The sequence below is a fragment of the Pelodiscus sinensis genome, chromosome 8 (assembly GCF_049634645.1).
Source record: "Pelodiscus sinensis isolate JC-2024 chromosome 8, ASM4963464v1, whole genome shotgun sequence".
Taxonomy (NCBI): domain Eukaryota; kingdom Metazoa; phylum Chordata; order Testudines; family Trionychidae; genus Pelodiscus; species Pelodiscus sinensis.
The window spans coordinates 5419171-5439041 of record NC_134718.1 but is presented as its reverse complement, the minus strand read 5'-3'; the positions used below and the strand labels follow the sequence as shown (position 1 = coordinate 5439041).

Sequence of the window (19871 nt, the reverse complement as noted above, 5' to 3'; positions counted from 1 at the left end):
AAGCAGCAGCGCCGTGTGGAGCCCGGGATCAGCTGGGGACTCCCCCATTGACCCCAGGCTCCATGCGGTGTTGCCGCTTTGAAACACCATGGGGAACCCAGCTGGCCCCGGGCTGCACACGGTGTTTCAAAGCAGCAGCACCACATAGAGCCCAGAGGCTGCTTAAATGCTTTTGTTGCCTGGGAAAGATGAATTGTAAATGTGCATCTATGGGGCTTTTAGGTTTGCACAGTTAATTCACAAATCGCCTCCCTTCAAAATTTATCTAAGAATGATAAAGAAAACCGACTGCCCAGCTCGTCCAACGTTACACCTCTGGTGGACTCTAGTCATAGCAGTAATGTATCTGGCTTTGCAGGGATCACCCCAGTGCAAGGAGTCATCTCCAGTGACATAGAGCTAGCATATAGGGGCTCCAATGTCTTGCTGCTAATATCGGGTGTTGCTGAACGGAGGGGAAGTATCCGGATGTCCCAACCCTGCAGCAAGTTCTTGCCTTGCTTTCAGCTGTTTCGGGTCTTGGCAGCTGGCGAAAGTTAGAGCCATTGGAATGCTGCTCTTATTTACACAGCGCATCAGCCGTACACATGGGATTAGGGGATGTCAAGTGGTAATATTACCCTACCTTAGAGCAATCCCTGCTCCAGCTTGCGTTGTGTGTAGCTTGGGTGGATCCCCATGAGCTGCCCCTGTATGTTTTTCTGGTTGAAAAAAACCAAAAATACTTCAGATGCTCACCAGTCCTCCCCCCTCTCCCCCCCACTTTACCTTTTGGAAGCAGAAGGTCTCTTTTTAACATTAAAAAGCCTTCCTAGTTCTCAGGTTACATTCTGAGTTCTAGCTTCAGAAGGAGTAGGGCAAGACACTTGTTTTTTTGAAAACAAAACCAGAGATCTCCCTCCCTTATTTAACATCTTGTTCTCAGCTCACCAGATCCAGCATTCCATCATGGTGATCCCAATACAAAAGTTAGTTGATCCTCACCATATAAAACAGCTGCATCTTCCAACGGGTTTATTAAGGCTTTAAAAAAAGTTTCTTTCCTTCTTCAGGCTATAGGCCTTACTCTGAGCAAATGTCCATTGAAGTCTGGGGTGGTAGCTGGGTTTATTAAAGACAGCACCATTGGCCCCTTAAACCTGCCTTGTCCGTCCCACTCCACTTAGCCTAACTCCCAGATGGGTGCTGCTCCCAAGTTTAAGCAAAGCTCTGAGAGACAGTTTACCTGCGGGCTCAGCAAAGTCTGGTAGTACAAGTGTGAGCCACTTGATAGGGCATATCATCAATCATGTTGCATCCCAGAAGCAGTTAGGAAAGCAACAGAAAGTTAAATGGACTGGCTCTGAAAATCCAAAGTCACTCTTCCTGCCACTCACCAGTTCAGTGTCAATTTCCAAAGGTCTGGAGGAGGGGTGAATTCTGCCTTTAAGAGACTCTCCCTTTCACCTCCAGGAAGATTTTCACTAATGAAGGAAGTAGCTGGCTGGATGGTAGCTGGCTGGATGACACAGCTGCTCAGCTGTTTGGGATTGTCCATCCATTGATACTTACCTTCCCCGAGAAGACACTCTGTCTCCTGTTGTATCTTGGTACTTTCCCTCTTGGTTTTTCTTTACTACTGAGATCAGGGTCAGTTCATCCAAACCTGGGACGCGAGCATCACATGCACTTGACAAACCCTGACTGCAAAGCACACGAATCAGTGAGCTTTGTGGGGCTGGGGCAGGGGAGGGTGGCATGTTTGGTTCAACCTGAGTGAAGCAGTGTGGGAAAGTATCCATAATTGGTGTGTGTGTTTGGTATAGGCATGATGGATTGAGGTGTACCATCAAAGCAGGGGACCCTGCAAAATACCCTGCACAGGATGAAGAGGGAGATTTGCTGTTCCCCCAAGGACACAGATGATCTGCAACCAGCTCTGTTGGCTCTAACAGTTCATGGCCTGTACAATGCCATCCTGGAACAACAGCAATTAACCCTATATTAGCCCTGCAAGTTTCCCGTGGCTTGAGCCGTGCCGTGGCTTCCATTTTGGCAGCACGTCGGAACCAGCCTTGGCTGAGCTGTCAATAATAACTCTTCCCTTTAAGTAAATGTTAAGCGCTTCCCACTCTTCGGCCTCAGCGCAGGGATGAAAGGGCATTAATGTCAAGAATAATTGGATTCTGATCCCTGCCACTTCTCAGAAAGCTGGATGGAACATACGGGAGTTTTAAGCCTCCACCCAGCAATTCCCCCACCAAGATAAACAACCTTTCAATCTAGTTAACCTTCTTACACAGTGGTCTAGTTATGTAAAGTTTGTCATGAACATTCTTCTGTATCATCCAGTAAAGGCTACTGCGGGTGGAGGAACAGACCATCCTGATACACAGAAAGAATAGCAAACATGGCAGGTGACCAGTTTTAACAGGCTAATATTCTTCTTATTTATGGCTTTGAAGTATCATGTAGATTCAAAGCAGTGCAGCGCATGAGTGAATTGTTTAGGATTGGTTTGATTTCAAAGGAAAGCTGCCTTCGGACACAGGAAGACAAATCTTGAGCCAGACTCTGAGTTCACTAACAAGGTATAAACCCGGAGTAGTTGCTGTAGTCAATGGAGCTAATCTGGATTCCCTTGGGCGAGGTGACATGAGAATCTGATCCCCTGGGCTCATGAATGGGATGATTAGGTCTATTGTCACAGCAATAGGCTAACGATATTGATTAGTTAATAAAATCTGTTTGCCCCTGACGTAGTGGTATTGTTATTTAACTTCATTATAATAGGGCAAATGCACACAGCCATTTATTTCTAGCAAGGTGATTCAGCAGTCCTTACTGTTAACTGTACAGACACCCTTATAAGGTTATTAACTTCAAGTTCATTTGGGACCTACCAAATAAACCACTGTCAGTAGAGCTACGTACCCCACAGTCCATAGCCATAGGAAGAGCAGGCACAACCCTTTCGTGCTATGTTTACACAGAGAGGTGGCCCATCCCAGAGAACCTGTTGAGCTCAGAGGGATGCTCAGTCTCCCTTGCTCAACACTGGAGGCCTTGCACTCGTCTGCTGCTTCTTTCCTCTCACAAACGGAAAGGCCTCAGGGCCTGCCGGTGGCAAAGGTTTTGCCTCCTGCAAAGTGAAGGGGGTTCAGGGTTTGTGGGCACTTGTGTTCAGTTCCTAAGGAATGCTGTACACAGCTGGGGCAGCAGTAGGTTGTGGAGTATGTGGTCATGATTAGAGCAGGCATGTCTGAGTGTAAACAGCTAGCCATGGAACTGATTAGCCAGTGCTTGTCGGTTACGGGTGTCGGTTACACTCAGCGATGCCTGCTCCCCAGGAGCTAGGTGGGCAAGGGCAAAGCTTTATACTGCAGAGCAGCACATGTAACCACTGAGATTGTCCATGAAACAAAGCAGTTCCGAGCTGCTGCTGCTATGGACTTCCTGTCTGCCACCTGGTTCCCAGCCTGGCCCGTAATTTCTCACTTCCTGGCTCCTGCCTTGAGCCTCCTTCAAAACCCTATCGCCCTGCGTTTCCAGCTGCTCCAGCTCCAACCCTAGGCTGCGGCTCCCATTCCCTGCCTGACCCCGGCTCCGACAGCTGGCTCCTGACGCTGGTCCTGCCCATTGCTTTCCAGTTCCTGAGCACCCTGACCATCCGGCTAGACTGCCCACGTCCAGGTGGCTGCCACAGGACATGGTGGGCAGGGGTGGTCTCACAGGGAGGAGGCTGAAGGAGAGGAGGGACACACAGAGCAGCAGTGAACGGTGAGGGCCTTGGTGAAGGGGCAGAGCAGGGATGCGAGGAGATGGCAGGCAGGTAGAGTCACTACAGCCCAGGTGGCGGCTTCACCTGCTTTGGCCTATTCTACATGCTGCCTATGCATTTTTGAGCGGGTTTGTGTTGCAGAAAGCATGGAGGGGCTCTTTAAAAACATAACATGTTGGTGATAGATGCTGCCTCATGGGCCAGTTGAGCTGGAGATGGGAGCCAATGTGTTGGTAGTGAATGGAACATGCTAGGGAGGTTGGGGATAGGCAGTGAAGGACCTCATCCAAGGAGGCAAGCAATGGAAAAGGGGAAAGTAGTGGTGAGCTGCAAAGAGAACAGTGCCATAGGCAAAACTGCATGCTACAACACTGATCATTGCAGGAGCAGTCTGAACGGATAGAAGTGGGTCAGGATTGCATCTGTAGAAGCCAGAGAAGAGGAGGCTGGAGTCATGGAGCCATGAGATGATGACCGCCCGAACAAAGGTTTTAGCTGTGTGGGTGGGTAGGAAAGGCTGCATCTCAGAGGGGCCATTCCGACAGACTCGGCCAAATGGAGACATCTCCTGGACGTGAGGAACTAAAGAGAGGGCTGAATCGATGATGACGCGGAGATTTTAGATTGGAGAGAAGGAGAGAGGTCTGGAGGATAGAAGTAGGCCTGTGAGCTGTCAACATCGGGATGAAAGTTGAATTTGTGTTTGCCAATAAGGTTACCCAGAGGTGAGGGGCAGAGAGAGAAGAGAAGCGGACCATGAACAGTGCCCTCTGGAAAACCCACCAAGAGCTGGAGAGTTGAGGAGGAGGATCTCCTGAAGGACACACTGAAGGTGCAGTTAGAGACGAGAGGGTCTTAGAAGCCAAGGGAGGACAGGGTATCACGAAAGAAAGCATGATCCGCAGTTCCCAAGTTGAGGAGGATGAGAACGGAGTAGGGTTTGCTTCAGCCTCTGATGCCCAATGAAATTGGTAAGTGTGTCCTGACTCATGTCTTCCTTACAACTGGACTGCAAGGGCTACCCAACGGTTACCTTTGGGTGGTTTGTTAATTTGGCCTTTCATCACTATGCTCTGTCTTAGCCTGCTCTGTCATCAAAAAGTAGGCCCTTGCCCGGTTACACGAACTTTGAAGATGCCCCTGGTTCTGTTCCTGAGCGTACTTCATTCTTTCCCACAATGCTGTGCAGAGAGCTGCACACCAGTCGTCCATCCGGGTGTTATACCTCAGAAGTGTCCACATTTTGGGGGTGGTATTTTGGAATGCAAAATACCCATTGTCGTCATTTTAATTTTAATTTTCCAAAACAAATCACCATTCAACACAAACCGGAGGGAAACGACGCAAAGACTGAAGGGATGAAATAAAATGCTCAAGTTAATATATTTTGGAAGAGTTTAACAAAACAGTGAATGTGAGGGTTTGCTATTGCCTCTTTATACTATGGTCCCCACCTCAGATCTGCCTTGCAGCGAGCTTCCCTGCTTTCACATCTCTTCCTCTCCATGTGCTCCAGTCCCAAGTCAGACTTGTCTTGTGGTTATTAGGATTTTCCTTGATTTGCCTCTTCCTATTTTGAGTGCTGCATAGCAATCCGATCAGTGGTTTCCCCTGCAACTTCCATTTTTTTCTCCTAGAAAGTGTCTCCAAAGCCTTCATTGGTGTCCTTCAGGGCTGACGGTTTTCCTGATCATAAAACAAAGCCTCTCTACCTTACGTTGTCAGTTGGTTCTTTGGTGCACCGTCTCCCTCTTTGGACCGGCTGTGATCTGAAAGTGACATCTGCCTGCAGACGGGCTACTGAGCTTTGGAGCTATGACTGCCTTGTACGTCAGGTAATCCAATTGAGTTCTTACATTGCCCACAGCTCCACGGATTCCCATTCAGCCAGCTACTAAAAGCTGACTGTTTCCACTGGAGGCTGAATGATCAAACAAAAAACAAAATCCAAAACCACGAGGGAAGCACAAAGAACATGCAACAGCCATGTCATTGCCCTCAACTCCAACCTTGGAGGTGCTAAGCTGGGCATGCAAGTGAGAGAAGAGAACTTATTGTTCACTTGCTTAGCCACTTGCCAGACTACTCAGTGCTTGGTTACGAAACACAAACAAAGCAGCAAAAAGAAAGAAAGAAATGAAAAAAACAAACCAACCCTGCACTTCCCTGGGAAGTTTGTGATATGAAGACTTAGGCTGCTGGTTTCAGGGAAAGATATCCAAGATTTTGGATTATTTTGGATGCAGCATCTGTCCAGCTGATGCAGGTAGTTTCTTGTATGTTTCTCTTCATATCATTAGTGATTAAATAAGAATTAGGTGGCTTCCTTGCTTAGGAGAGCAGTATTTAATAGTTACCCTGGTTTTAGAGGAAAGATCATTGCTTTTCTCCCAGAGCATTAGCTGCTTAGATTATACGGGATGATGGCATGTATTAAAAACAGTGATTCAGAGTGGTCAGATTTTGCTCAGTTCCCATTGACTTCAGCAGAAGTTGGAAACATCTATCCCAGGGCCGAATGTGGGCATAAATATTTAACATGAAGGAAAAGAAATCGATAGAAGGTTGTTGTTTACGTAGAACCGATAACACTGAATATTTTTGCATTTGAATGACATAGCTCAAAAAACTCCATAAAACCATTTTAAAATTGTATTTTCTGGTCTCAGGACCCACAATATTGTAATTATAATAATAAATAATGACCATAGCTCATGTGTCAAACCCATTATTGCTCTTCATGAACTTGTAATGCACAGTCACTTTTTTAACGATTACACTACAGACCTGAGAAAGGGAGGATGTGTTTTCTTGTGGCTAGAGCAGAAAGATAGGACATCTGAATGCCTAATTGTTGTTCCTAGCTCTGCTACTGTATTATAACTTGGCCTTGGGCATCTCACTTAACTCTTCTGTGCCTCAATTTTCCCATCTGTAAATAAGGCTAATCCATATTTTCAAAGATGTTGTGAGGTGTAAGTAAGTGTAAAACAATTTGAAATGTTTATATGAAAGATCCACAAAGGAATACAACTAATAATTACACTTAGCTCTTAATTCTTACATCTAAAGTCATCAAAGTACGTAACTAAAGATGGTAAATCTCATGGTCTCCATTCTCAAGGGCTGTGTCCAGACTCAGGGGTTTTTTCGGGAAAAGTAGCCTTTTTCCGAAAAAACTTCCCCTGCGTCCAGACTCAAGCCGCGTTCTTTCGAAATTAAATCGAAAGAACGCGGCTTTTCTTTCGATGGCGGTAAACCTCATTTCACGAGGAAGAACGCCTTCTTTTGAAAGTTCCTCTTTCGAAAGAAGGCGTTCTTCAATGTAAATAGGGCTTCTTCGAAAGAGAGCATCCAGACTCACTGGATGCTTTCTTTCGAAAAAGCAAGCCGCTTTTTCGAAAGTTCAACGTGCAGTCTAGACGCTCTCTTTCGAAAGAGGCTTGCAGTCTAGACATAGCCAAGAAGAGATATAAGGACAGAGATTTTCTCAAGCTCATAGAGCAGATGAAGAAAACAGGAATATAATCTTTGTCTCCTGACCCTTAGTACAGAATGTTATCCAGGGGAAAACACCATCTCATTGCAAAGATGATTTTGATAAAGGTGTTGCTAAAACCTAGAGGAAAAAGAGGTGGATCTTTTGATGCAAAAAAATCCACAAATTAAAAAGAGAATTGATACTGCTATGTGAGTTCTACTGTCCTATCACGCCTGGTCTTGTAGGGATGGGAAGCAAATCTCTGAAGGGTTAAATCTGGCAAGCTTCAGAGTGTGGATTTAATGATAGGCCATCAGCATAAATAGATTTCTTCAAAGGTTCTCCTTTTACATCTGCTCTTTATGAGGGACATATGAGGAAAATTAAACAGTGATGGGAGCCAGTCCTTAGTAGACAGACTTTCTTTTCTGAGTGGAAGTCATGTAATTTTCCCTTTACTTAGGTATTGAATTTGGGCCAAAGGGGAGGTGTGTATGAAAGAGAACATATGGGTTCTGAATCAGATGCAGAACCTTTTGCTTTTGAATGCATCCTGCCAATGGTGTTTGTAGACACTTCTGTTGAAAGAACTTCATTTGCAAAGCGACCGAACAGAACACCAGGTTCTAACCTCAACAAAAGCAAAATGTGGTTTCTCTCTGTGCTGTGTGGTTTGGAATAGTTCAATAAGTTCGCCTGTTGACAAAGGAGATTCTTATTCCATTCATTCCTTTCCTAAAAGGTAAACTGTATGAGTGAAGGGCGGAAATATTGTCACATAATAGGCTGTGTCATTTCAGCCATGTCAAAAACCTGTTAAAACGTCACCGGTTTTCTTACCCATACCCACCCACTACGGAACGACACTGCCAGAAATGTTTACAGATTTGGCTTGGTATGTCCAGCTTATTGCAATGTCTCTAAAATTATTGTAGTCATTTGGTTCAATTACAGGGGCACTGGCCGTTGTAAAAATAGACGTGAGTTTGGTACATAAAGGGATCCAGTCTTTTTGTTATGGATGAAAAATACCGTATGTGCTTCCCAAAATTGCAATTCTCATGTACAATTAATCACTGAATAGAATAATTAGCATTTAAATTAAGTTTAGAAAATTTAGACTTGTCAGACCTTTTATTTTGCATGAAGTTATTGTAAGAATGGAACACAGGCTCTGCCAGCTTCCCATGTAGTTAACTAATTGAACTCTTGGTGCATAAATTCCAGTTGAAGAAATTAGGTTGTGGTTAAGGTAGGTTAATAATGATTGTTGTATCTAATTGTTATACTTTTTATTCCTAAACAAAAACGGTGTTAAAATGGAGTTACAGATGACAGTTCATATCAGAAATTTAGAGTAAATACATACCAAGGATGATATAATTATTTGGAAATAGAAGTTGCATATTTCAAAGTTAAGGTTAAATCACAATCACATTTGAGAGGCTAAAAGAGCATTCAAGGATGAGAAGGCCATTATGGAGAAGCTAAATCAATTCTTTGCAGTAGTCCTCATGGCTAAGGACATGGGGAAGATTCTCCCAAACCTGAGACATTTTTTTAAGGTGACAAATCTGAGAAACTGGATCAGATGGAGGTATCATTAGAGGAGGTTTTGAAACAAATTGATAAATAATAATAATGTCACCGGGGCCAGATGATATTCACCCAAGATTCTGAAGGAACTCAAATGTGAAATTGCAGAATTACTAGCTGTGGTTTGTAACCTATTATTTAAGCCAGTTTCTGTACCAAACGATTAGATGATAGCTTATTAATAGAAATGTAGCCGTGTTAGTCTGGTGTAGCTGAAGCAAAATGCAGGACAATGTAGCACTTTAAAGACTAACAAGATGGTTTATTAGATGATGAGCTTTCATGGGCCAGACGTGGCTCTGGCCCACGAAAGCTCATCAGGATGATAGCTTATGTGAAGTCAGTTTTTATTAAGGGCTTCAGAAAAGTAATCCTGGCTGTTACAGGCTGGTAAATCTAACTTCAGTACTGAGCAAACTAGTTGAAACTCTATTAAAGAACAGAATCATCAGACACATAAATGAACATAATTTGTTGGGGAAGACTCCACATGGTTTTTGTAAATGGAAATCACATCTCACCAATCTACTGGAATTGTTTGAGAGGGACAACAACAATGTGTACAGTGGGGATCCAATGGATGCAGTATACTTAGATTTTCAGAACGCGTAGAACAAGGCCTACAACAGGGTTCATACTTGAGCACGAAACCCCACAAGAATGTGATAGTTCGGATGTTTTGAAGATATGTAGTATCAATTTTAAATCATTTTTAAAATTCTGATCTTGTAGAGCCAGATTTGTGTATGTGCTCTTGCTGCTTTTGAGATTCCAGAGCTACACAAAGCTGTCAGAACATACTGGACAGCCGAGCTAGGTTTAGAGTTCACTTGCATTGCTATAATGATATATGCAGCTAGAGTATATGACTCAGTTTCTCCGTCCTTCCCATCTGCCATTCACAAGGAGCTATATTTCTTAGCAGGCCAATTTTGATTTATTTTTAACTCAAAAACTAATGAATCGATTTCTAATTTCTAACCACATTCATTCTACTCTCAAAGAGTGATTGGTCTTTATTTGGGTAAGATGTGGTATTTCTAATATATAAAAAGAGATTGAATGTCTGCTTCAAGTATAAAACATAGCTCAACTATGAAGCCAGAACTGGCACCTGCATAATATAGGACAAAGAAAGTGTCAAGTCAACAGATTAGCTCTGTTCTAACATCCAATCATTATCTTTTTCTTAGAGCTGATTTGCATGCTATGGTTCTATAGGTTGTAGTGAGTCAGTAGGGTGAGACTTTTTTTCTTTTCTGTAGAAATGGCGACACTGACAAGTTCATAGAAAGGTTTGAAATCCATTCAGTGGCATCAAGGAGTGCAGAGTGCACCTTTGTGGTACCTCCTGGAAATAAAAAGATGGGGCACTTGTTCACAGTATGTGCAGTGATGGGAAGGTCTCCACATTCACGCTACGGCAAATCATTGATTCCCCATTTGTGCAGGTGTGCGCCTGTTCCGTGTAATAGCCTAATCCAGTTGATGGTCGCCCACTTTTCAGCAGAGCAAGATACCAGCCAATTAGATGGTGGGACTGAACTTGATTGTCAGGCTGAACTCATGTGTCGAGAGGTCTCATTGATAGTTGAGCTGACTCCCACTGTCACTGCTCCTTTCAGGGGCTGTAGTTGCATACTAGCTAGTACAGCAGGGGCTTATGAACTCTAAGGGCACTGCTGCACATGAAGCAGCAACAACATTGCAGTCTTAACCACCAAGAGGCTTCAGCATCCCTAGAAGCAGTCGCTGAGTGCGTAACCTTTGAAGCAAAGCAGACTTGATTGTTTCCTCAGACAGCTCAAGTCCTGAGACCCTGATTTCAATCTTAACCAGACTCCCGCCTCCATGCACTGATCCCCCCAATCCGGCTCCTGTGGCCTGTCTTCTAGCTGCCTTTTACCGTTTTATCAATTGGCATGGAGCAGGGAGTGTGCGTCTTGTGGAGAAACCATTTTCCACAGCTGAACCAAACCCCTAGCAAAGTCCCTCAGATAGGCTTTTATGAAAAATGCCTCTCTCTTAGTTAGGATTCTAAATATTCCCATCCTCTGGGGGTTTTATGTCCACCTAGCTGTGTCTGCCAACACAAAAGCCTGTTTCACTAGCATGGGAATGGTCATTTTCAAGTCTCTCCTCGGTTACACAGTGGATAAAACAGCAAAAACAAAGGAGAAGGCTGACAAAAGTCAGTTCATTCCCTTACATGTTACCGAACCACATTGTCAAATCTAATAACTCCAAATTGCACATAAAGTGACCTTGGCGTATGAAATGAGCAATGGCTGATTGGTATAAAGTGTCCTATTCAGCTACAAAGCTGTACTTCATTATCCTTCCTAAGCAATTCTATTACCTTCATTGACCCCAGATCTCAGGAATGTTCACAGGGAGATAAATGCATGCATGGGAGGAGACCCACCAAACTGTGGCCAAAATGTGAAACAGATCAAAAGGGAATATGGTAAACGTGGGTCATGAAGAAAGGGCCTTTGGGGTCTGTTCTCATTACACTACAGAGAGAGACACAAACATGTGAAACCAAAGTCTTCTCTGGGTTAACGTCATTGATCGCAGGGAGATTATGCAATGGGTGAATCTGTGCTTTGAAGGGTTCACTGGCGAGTGGACTTCAGGCTGATTTTTCCAGGTGGAGCACTGTGGTTTTGGAGGTGAAGCGGTTGCTCCACCCCCTCCGTTTATGGGGAGCTAGGGAAGCCCAATAGCCCCCCTAAAGCATGAACCTCTGGATTTCATACTTGAGGTCTGCTTAAAGCATACGCCCTAGCTCAGTGGTCCCCAACCTTTTGGGGCTGCTGGGGGCAGGGCCGCTCATGTGCCCGGGGGTGGGGCCGCTTATGCGCCACATGGCTGGGGGTGGGACCACGCATGCGCCACACACCCGGGGCCCAGGGCCTAAGAAAGGTTTGGGCCGGCCCTGGTTACTCGGTGGGCGCACATAAATGCTCCTGCGGGTGCTATGGAGCCCACGGGCACCGCGTTGGGGACCACGGCCCTAGCTCCTGAAGCAGTTCTTAACTGCCACAGTGTTTGCGCTGCTTTGGGGCAGGGACTTTGCTTATAATCCCAGGCAGGCTGATTAAGATAACAAAAGTCTTGTCATTCAAGTAATTGAAGATCATAATGAGAACATTGCTAGGTACACCACTTAAAAGATGGCGGGGAGGGGGGGAAGAGTAGGACTATATAGTGATGTATTGCTGGCATCTGCATTTGGACCACTGCTGTTAAATTTCTCATTCATGGTCTTGAAAAGGGAGAAAAGAGTGAGGTGGCAAAATTTACAGATGAAACAAAGTTACTCAAAATAAATAAGTCCAAAGGTGGCTGCAAAGAGTTACAAAGGGATCTCACAAAAACTGGGTAACTGGGCAACACAAGGGCAGCTGGAATTCAGTGTTTATAAATGCAAAGTGATGCACGTGGAAAAATATAATCCCAACAATGCAGACAAAAATGACGGGGTCTAAAATATCTGTTACCACTCAAGAAAGAGATCTTGGAATTGTTGTGGATATAAAAACGTCTGCTCAGTGTACAGTGGCAGTCTAAAAAGCTAACCGAATATTGGGAATCATTAGGAAAGAAAGAAATAAGAAGACAGAAAATATCTATATAAAGTCACGAAATGCCCACATCTTGAATACTACCTGCATATCTGGTCACCCCATCTAAAAATATATTGTATTTGGAAAAGTTACAGACAGGGCAGCAAAAATGATTAGGAATAAGGAAGAGCTTCTATAGGAGAAGAGATTAACAAGACTGGGACTTTTCAACTTTGGAAAGCAATGACGAAAGGGGTGGAGGATATGTCAGAGACCTAGAAAATCATGAATGGTTTGGAAAAATAGAATAAGGAAATGCTATTTATTCCTTCACTTACATAACACAAAAAGCTCACCCGTTGAAATTTCAAGGCAGCACAAAAAACAAACAAAACCGATTATTTCTTCACAGTCGTCCTATGGAACTCTTTGCCAGGAGATGGTGGAAAGGCCCAAACCATAACAGGGTTCCAATAAAAATAAAATAAGTTCAAGGAGGACAAGTCTATTAGTGTCGACTAGTGGTAGGGGCGGTGTCTCTAGCCTCTGTTTCCAGAAATTGGAATGGGAGACAAGAGATGGATTAACCGTTATGTAAATACAGCTCAGGAGGGAATCCGAGGTGTGGCTATGTAAATCCCATTCAGCCAGGGCTGATGGAAGGTCAGTGCAGGAATGAAATGTGGAGAATCAGTCACGAGATGGTCGGGGAACAGGGACCACCCAGGCCCCCAGGATTTGACGGATTCCCCAGAAAAGACTCCTCAGGGACTCTGCTTTAGGTCTGTCCTTAAAGCAAAGGGGGAAAGGTGCAGGCCGGGCCAGTCTTATAGCTCATCTGCAAGGTAATTAACTGTTAACTGTTATTTACCTTGCAGAGCTAAACAACTGTCGCGGGCACACCCACCCCTCCTTTTAGCTGGCTGATAGCAAGCCCCTGCTTACACATTACAATTTTAAGGCTAACCAGTGCCCCTTAAGTGACTTGTCAGAGGATGTCGGAATATGTTAGTGTTAGATCTGAGTAGGTCTAATATTTAATTAATTTTCTTTTTTTGTATAGGAATTAGATACAGTGCTCCTGTCAGTTACCTGCTAAGTGATCTTCCCCCAAAAATTGCTTTCCGGTGCTTTGGTAGCCACTGGACAGAGGTGATGTATGTGCATGGTGGGAGAGGAGATGGGGAAGGTCCCCTCTCCCAGTGTGCTACTTGGCTTGTACCGAGCATGTTCAGTAACACTGCTGAAGCCGCCGCTGTCAGTCTGCTCCCCATGCTCTCGCTCTTCCCCCTGTTGCGTGCCCAGATCATCCCTTTCCGAAATCTGAAATGGCACCCCTGCAATGAAGTCAGTGGAAGATTTGCCTCTGACTTCAATGGCAGGGGGATTAGGCACTAAAGGTCCTTTGTTGCTTTTCACAGAACAGGGATGTAGCTTCAGCGTCCTGGCCAATTCCCATGTGGGTGATTACATTGTGCTGACCTACATTCCCCCATGGAGGCTCGGTTTTACTCTTCACACCCTGTGGCGCAGAGTCCCTGTGAGCTGGTAGGTCCTCCGTCTGCACAGTTGTGAACTTTCTCTGCCTTTTCTCCTGACCTAGCCATTGTGTGTTATCCCCTGTGTGATGTCCAAGTACAGAGTGAACCGCCCTGGAGCAAGGAGCATGGAGCATGCCTTTCATTGATCTGAAAGACCAGGCACCCAGGCGGCACTCCAATGACAGCATCTCTCTTTTACTCCGCTGCTCACAAAACGCAGACATTCCTGCGAGTGGGGAGAGTTTTCTTTCCAACGTGGTACAGAAATATCACTTCCCACTGACCCTGAAAGTCAGAACTCAAAGGCACACTCCATAAATAAACAGCGCTTGGGCTGTGTGTTTAAAAATCAATTGCTAATTTGCTTTTAAAATAACACTCCTTAAGCATTGACTCTGCCCTGAAAAGGAGCATTAAAGCAACAATTCATTCCCCTTTCGAGTCACTCCACCGCCCCCTGCCCACACAACCTAATTACTTCCCTTTGAGAACTTTGCGCCTCAGTGCTAGCAGAATTTATTTCACTTGCGCTTACGATCGATCTGGGACACATGCCTGACTCCCCAGAGAAACCTGCCTCGTGAAGGTTAAGCAGAACTAGTGTCACTTCACTTGCTTCAGGGCTCGGGTGCCATGTAGGCTGGTCTTGACCCTCCACGTTAGTTTGCTAAGCCATTTAAACTAGCTAGCAGCATCGCTACTGAACTAACGTGGCAGAAGCGTCACCATTTCAAATACATGCAGCGTTGTGTGTGTGTGTTGGGGGGAAGCGGTGTGGTGGATTAACCCTATGGTGGGGGGAACATCACGGCAGGGATGTGAAGTGGCTTCTGAGTCCCAGTACCACAGGGTTAAATGAAATGCTACCCCAGCTATTTATTACTAGGAGAGAATGGAGATGGCTTAGCTTAAGAAGATTTTGCCTGTCTTTTCTAATTAAGGTTAGGCCTTATGAAGCTTTACTGTCCCTTGCAGCCACATGGACTAACATTAATATTTTGGGTCCCATTTGAAATGCAGACCAGTTGGTTGAGAAAACCAGGGAGAGGGCATTGAGGGCTCACTTTACTGCCAATGCTGTGCTTTTGGGTTTGCAAGACAGCGAATCTGGGGGACAGAGCCCCAAGGAAGAGAGTATAAATAATGCAGAACACCCAGGTGCACACACAGCGCCCTGGCAAAGACTGCATTATAAAGGAGAAGCAGGCGGAGGAACAGCCTGCTGGACTTGCAAACTCTTCTCCATGCAGAAAGCAAGCGGCTGTGGCAATTGGATTATGCACAGAGGTGTCGCAAAAGGGAAGAGCTTTCAGGCTCTGGGATGAACACAAAGTTGCAGTACCATCCTTGGATCCAACACCTCTACTCCATGAATGGCAACAGTGGCTGGCTACAGACAGTGGTGAATCCATCCCCTCTTCCATTCCCCAGCATGCCACCTTCCTGCCACGACCCACCTGATACAAAGGCTTTACACATACACATGCAAATAACCTGTGGAACTCCATGCCACAAGAGATTACTGAGAACAAAAGCTTGGCAGGAGTCCAAAACAGGATGAGACATTTGTCAGTCTAAATTCAATCTTACTTTTACCACTGTGAATCTGGAGGGACTCCACAGAGGCATAACAATGAGGTCAATCAAAGAAGAATCATATCCTGTTATGAATAACAAAAAACATCGGTAGTTTCATTCAGCAGATAAAGCCAGCTGAGGAACATAAGCCTTCATGCTTCCAGATACAAGTCTGCCTCTAACAGGGTGCGTCTATACTGCACTGTTATTTCGAGATAACAAGCGTTAATTTGAAATAACAGTGCGTCTACACAGCCATTCCGTTATTGCAAAATTATTTCAAAATAACAGACGGCTTATTCCAGAATTTGTAAACCTCATTCTATGAGGAATAACGCCTATTCTGAAATAGCTATTTCAAAATAAGGAGGCTGTGTCTAGACTGGCAAGTTTTTCCGCAAAATCATCTGCTTTTGTGGAAAAACTTGCCAGCTGTCTACACTGGCTACTTGAATTTCCGCAAAAGCACTGACGATCTCATGTAAGATTGTCAGTGCTTTTGCGGAAATACTATGCTGCTCCCGTTCGGGCAAAAGTCTTTTTCTGAAAAACTCTTGTGCAAAAGGGCCAGTGTAGACAGCAGAGACTTGTTTTCCGCAAAACAGCCCCGATTGCGAAAATGGCAAGCGGGGCTTTTTTGCAGAAAACCGCGTCTAGATTGGCCACGGACGCTTTTCCACAAAAAGTGCTTTTGCGGAAAAGCGTCCTGCCAATCTAGACGCACTTTTCCGAAAATGCTTTTAATGGAAAACTTTTCTGTTAAAAGCATTTCCAGAAAATCATGCCAGTCTAGACGTAGCCGGAGTGTGTAGATGCTCCACTGCTGCTATTTCGAAATAGCCCCTCACTAGAGCCATTCAAAGTTATTCTTCCCCAGTGCTTCCTATGGCTGTAAATCGAGATAGCACATGTACATTAGGGAAGCCTGCCTCGGACTCATTTTGAGTCTTCCCTGCATTGTAGATGTGCTATTTCGAAATAAGCTATTTCAAAATTAGCGTGCAATGTAGACGTACCCCAAGTGCCTGGAGTTAGGAAGAAACGGTCCCTGTGACCATTATCCACTGTGGAATTTCCCTCATTTTCCGTTTAAGTATCTGCTGTTGCCCACCGGTGAGACAGAACATCAGACTAGATGTACCAGCAGCTTTTTCTAGAATGGCAATTCCTATGTCTGACTCACATGTGCTGGGAGCCCCATGAAACCATGTTCAGTGGCAGACAGAAGGCCTGTATATAGCCTGTATAACGTGCTCTCAGACCTGTCTATGCACTGTTAATACATCACGCTTGTGCATGTGTTTATGCAACTAAATACAAACTGCAAAAGTAAAGCTATGTTAACAGTTCTAGCCTATCCGAATACCAAAACAATGCCATGTACCCATATCATGACACAAAGCTAGTGTGTAATCATAACCTACTAAAACTCCCGGACAAATATGTACAATCCCAGTTTTGCAAATAGTGTTCTATCTATCCTATTTTCCATTTTCAATTCCTCACCAGGAAAATAGAGGTTTTTACTGTGTTCCCCAAAATGCATATTTAAAAGGCACAGAGAAAAGTTTAGCAGAATACAGGAGCAGAGTTAAGGTTTTTGGGGTGTAGGTGACTATGGGCCAAATTCTACTCCCTTTACTCACAGTGAGAAGCATAAGTAATCCAATAGTTTCCAAAGATGGTACTACTCAGCATGAGTACAGGCAGCAGGATCTACCATAAAAGAAATTCTCTTTTCTTATAAGGTTCATGTGCGCACATGAATTCTATGTGAAGATAGTATCAGAGGGGGAGCTGTGTTAGTCTGAATCTGCAAAAGCGGCGAGGAGTCCTGTGGCACCTTATAGACTAACTGAAGTGTAGGAGCATAAGCTTTCATGGGCAAAGTCCCACTTCGTCAGATGCATGTAGTGGAAATTTCCAGAGGAAGCTATAAATACGCAGGCCAGAGTCAGGCTGGAGATGACGAGGTGGATCCAATCAGGGAGAATGAGGCCCACTTCTAGTAGCTGATCTGGAGGTGTGAATACCAAGAGAGGAGAAGCTGTTTTTGTAGTTAGCGAGCCATTCACAGTCTTTGTTTAATCCTGAGTTGATTGTGTCAAACTTGAAGATGAACTGTAGCTCAGCAGAAACAAAATACAGGACTATGTAGCACTTCAAAGACTAACAAGATGGTTTATTAGGTGATGAGCTTTCGTGGGCCAGACCCACTTCCTCAGATCAAATAGTGGAAGAAAATAGTCACAACCATATATACCAAAGAATGCAATTATAAAAATGAACACATATGAAAAGGACAAATCACATTTCAGAACAGAAGGGGGACGGGTGGGGGGGAAGGTAAATGTCTGTGAGCTAATGATATTAGAGGTGATAATTGGGGAAGCTATCTTTGTAATGGGTAAGATAACTAGAGTCTTTGTTAAGTCCCTGGCGTAAAGTATCGAATTTTAGCATGAATAACAGTTCAGAGGATGTAGCTCAGCAGTTTCTCTTTGAAGTCTGGTCCTGAAGTTTTTTTTTTGCTGCAGATATGTGGATAGGTAGCAAAAGGGTCTGATTTTGCTCTCATTTACATTGGTAAAAAACAGGAGCAACTTCAGGTACTCAATCAGGTCTCCCTCCTTGACCCATCCACCATCTCCCTGGAGAAAATCACAGCAGCAATGCTTTCTACAATTACGCCTCCTATTTAGAAGATGTAAGTCATCCAATGAAGCAGCAGAAACGATATCATATGATTCATGTGACGGCTCAGCCTGAATAATGAATAATCATGCTAGCCACTTCCACAAAGAATCTGGTAGATGGAAACCATTTGCCCCAAACGACCCAGTGACGCGTTACACATGCAGCCTATGGTCTAAGAAGTCAGATTCATGAACGGTTCCCTGCCCGGAAAAGGGAATAAATGTGCTGTGAATATGATTTGTTCTGAGCAATTCGGTCAGCTCTTGCTGACTGGTTGTCTGCTTTGTAGCAAGGATGAGCGGCTCGTGTGTGACGCTGGCTGAAGTCCTGCAGCTCAAGGGAAGCCCTTTGGAGGAGGAAGAGATATGGTCTCTCTTACTCTTGGCCACCCAACATCTCCGGGACCTGCCCAAAGGTGAGTGGAGGATTATATTTTGGTAGCTCTCCATCTATCTGCCTACACGGGAATGGTTAGCTCAGGGCTACTCAACTTTGGAAGCCCCGGGGTGCCCCAATGATACTCACGGCACATGCGGAGAGCCACAACTTAAGTGTGATTGCATGTCCATGCAAATATATAGGCAAATAATAACGTCTTTCACTCTGATGGGCATGAATACAATGATTAAAGCAAGACTACGCAACACACAGGCCCCATTTAAGTCGGTGCTGCTGATATTAATAAAATGCAACATTTTCCCAATTTCCACCCATCTAACAGCACTTTTAATGAGCAATGACAGTCCAGAAATTTAACTACTAAAACGCATCTCAACAGAAGACCATTGTATTGACTCACCATTGTGGAGCGTGTTCCCAGCAGAGGCCATATTCGAAGGATTCTACTTGCGTGTTGCGGGTTGAGCCCTCCGTAAACCTGAATTGCACCGCAAGCTGCAAACAAATGTTGAGTAGCCCTGGTTCAGATCCTTCTGAAGGACTCTAGATTTACTCAAGGGATTCCCCATGACAGAAAAAAAGATCAGTGATTGGAAAGGCAGGACCCTTCAAAACCAACAGACATTTTAAAATGTGACGACTATCTCTAGGTAGTCTGCTGAGACACCAAGCAAGGAGTTCATTACAGGATAATAGCCTTGATTCCCCCCCCTCCCCGCAAGCCCTACATTGCTGCTCCAAGGTCATGCCCTCTGCCCGGTACCCCACAGATATTCTTTATGATGGTGTTGTCTGTGACAGCAGGGATTGGAAGTTCCTTCCAGGAAGGATAATTGGCTCTGGATACAAGGAAAGCAGTGGAGGTGATATACGTCGATTTTAACAAAGCTTTGGATATGGTCTCCTGCAGTATTGCCAGCAAGTTAAAGAAGTATGACTTGGTTGCATGGACTATAAGATGGATATAGAGCTGGCTAGATCATCGAGCTCAACAGGTAGTGGTCAATGGCTCCATGATCAGGTGGCAGCCAGTATCAAGGGGACGCATTGGGTCATGAGGGGGTGACCTGCACCCTCAGCAAGTTTGCAAACGATAGTAAGCTAGGGGGAGAGGTGGATGCGCTGGAGGGCAGGGATCAGGTCCAGAGTGACCTAGACAGATTAGAGGATTGGGCCAAAAGAAAACTGAAGAGGTTCAGCAAGGACAAATGCAGAGTCCTGCGCTTAGGACGGAAGAATCCCAGGCA

At 44.8% G+C, this 19871-nt stretch overlaps 1 protein-coding gene across 1 annotated transcript in view; it reads left to right on the top strand.

The window, feature by feature from the left end:
* Window positions 1-18519: 18519 nt before the first annotated feature.
* Window positions 18520-19871, top strand: part of FRMPD2 (FERM and PDZ domain containing 2) — a 43671-nt gene continuing 42319 nt past the window's right edge. The window contains exon 1 of the mRNA XM_075935621.1: window positions 18520-18640. Coding sequence (XP_075791736.1) covers window positions 18520-18640 — 121 coding nt within the window. The remainder of the gene's footprint in view (window positions 18641-19871) is intronic.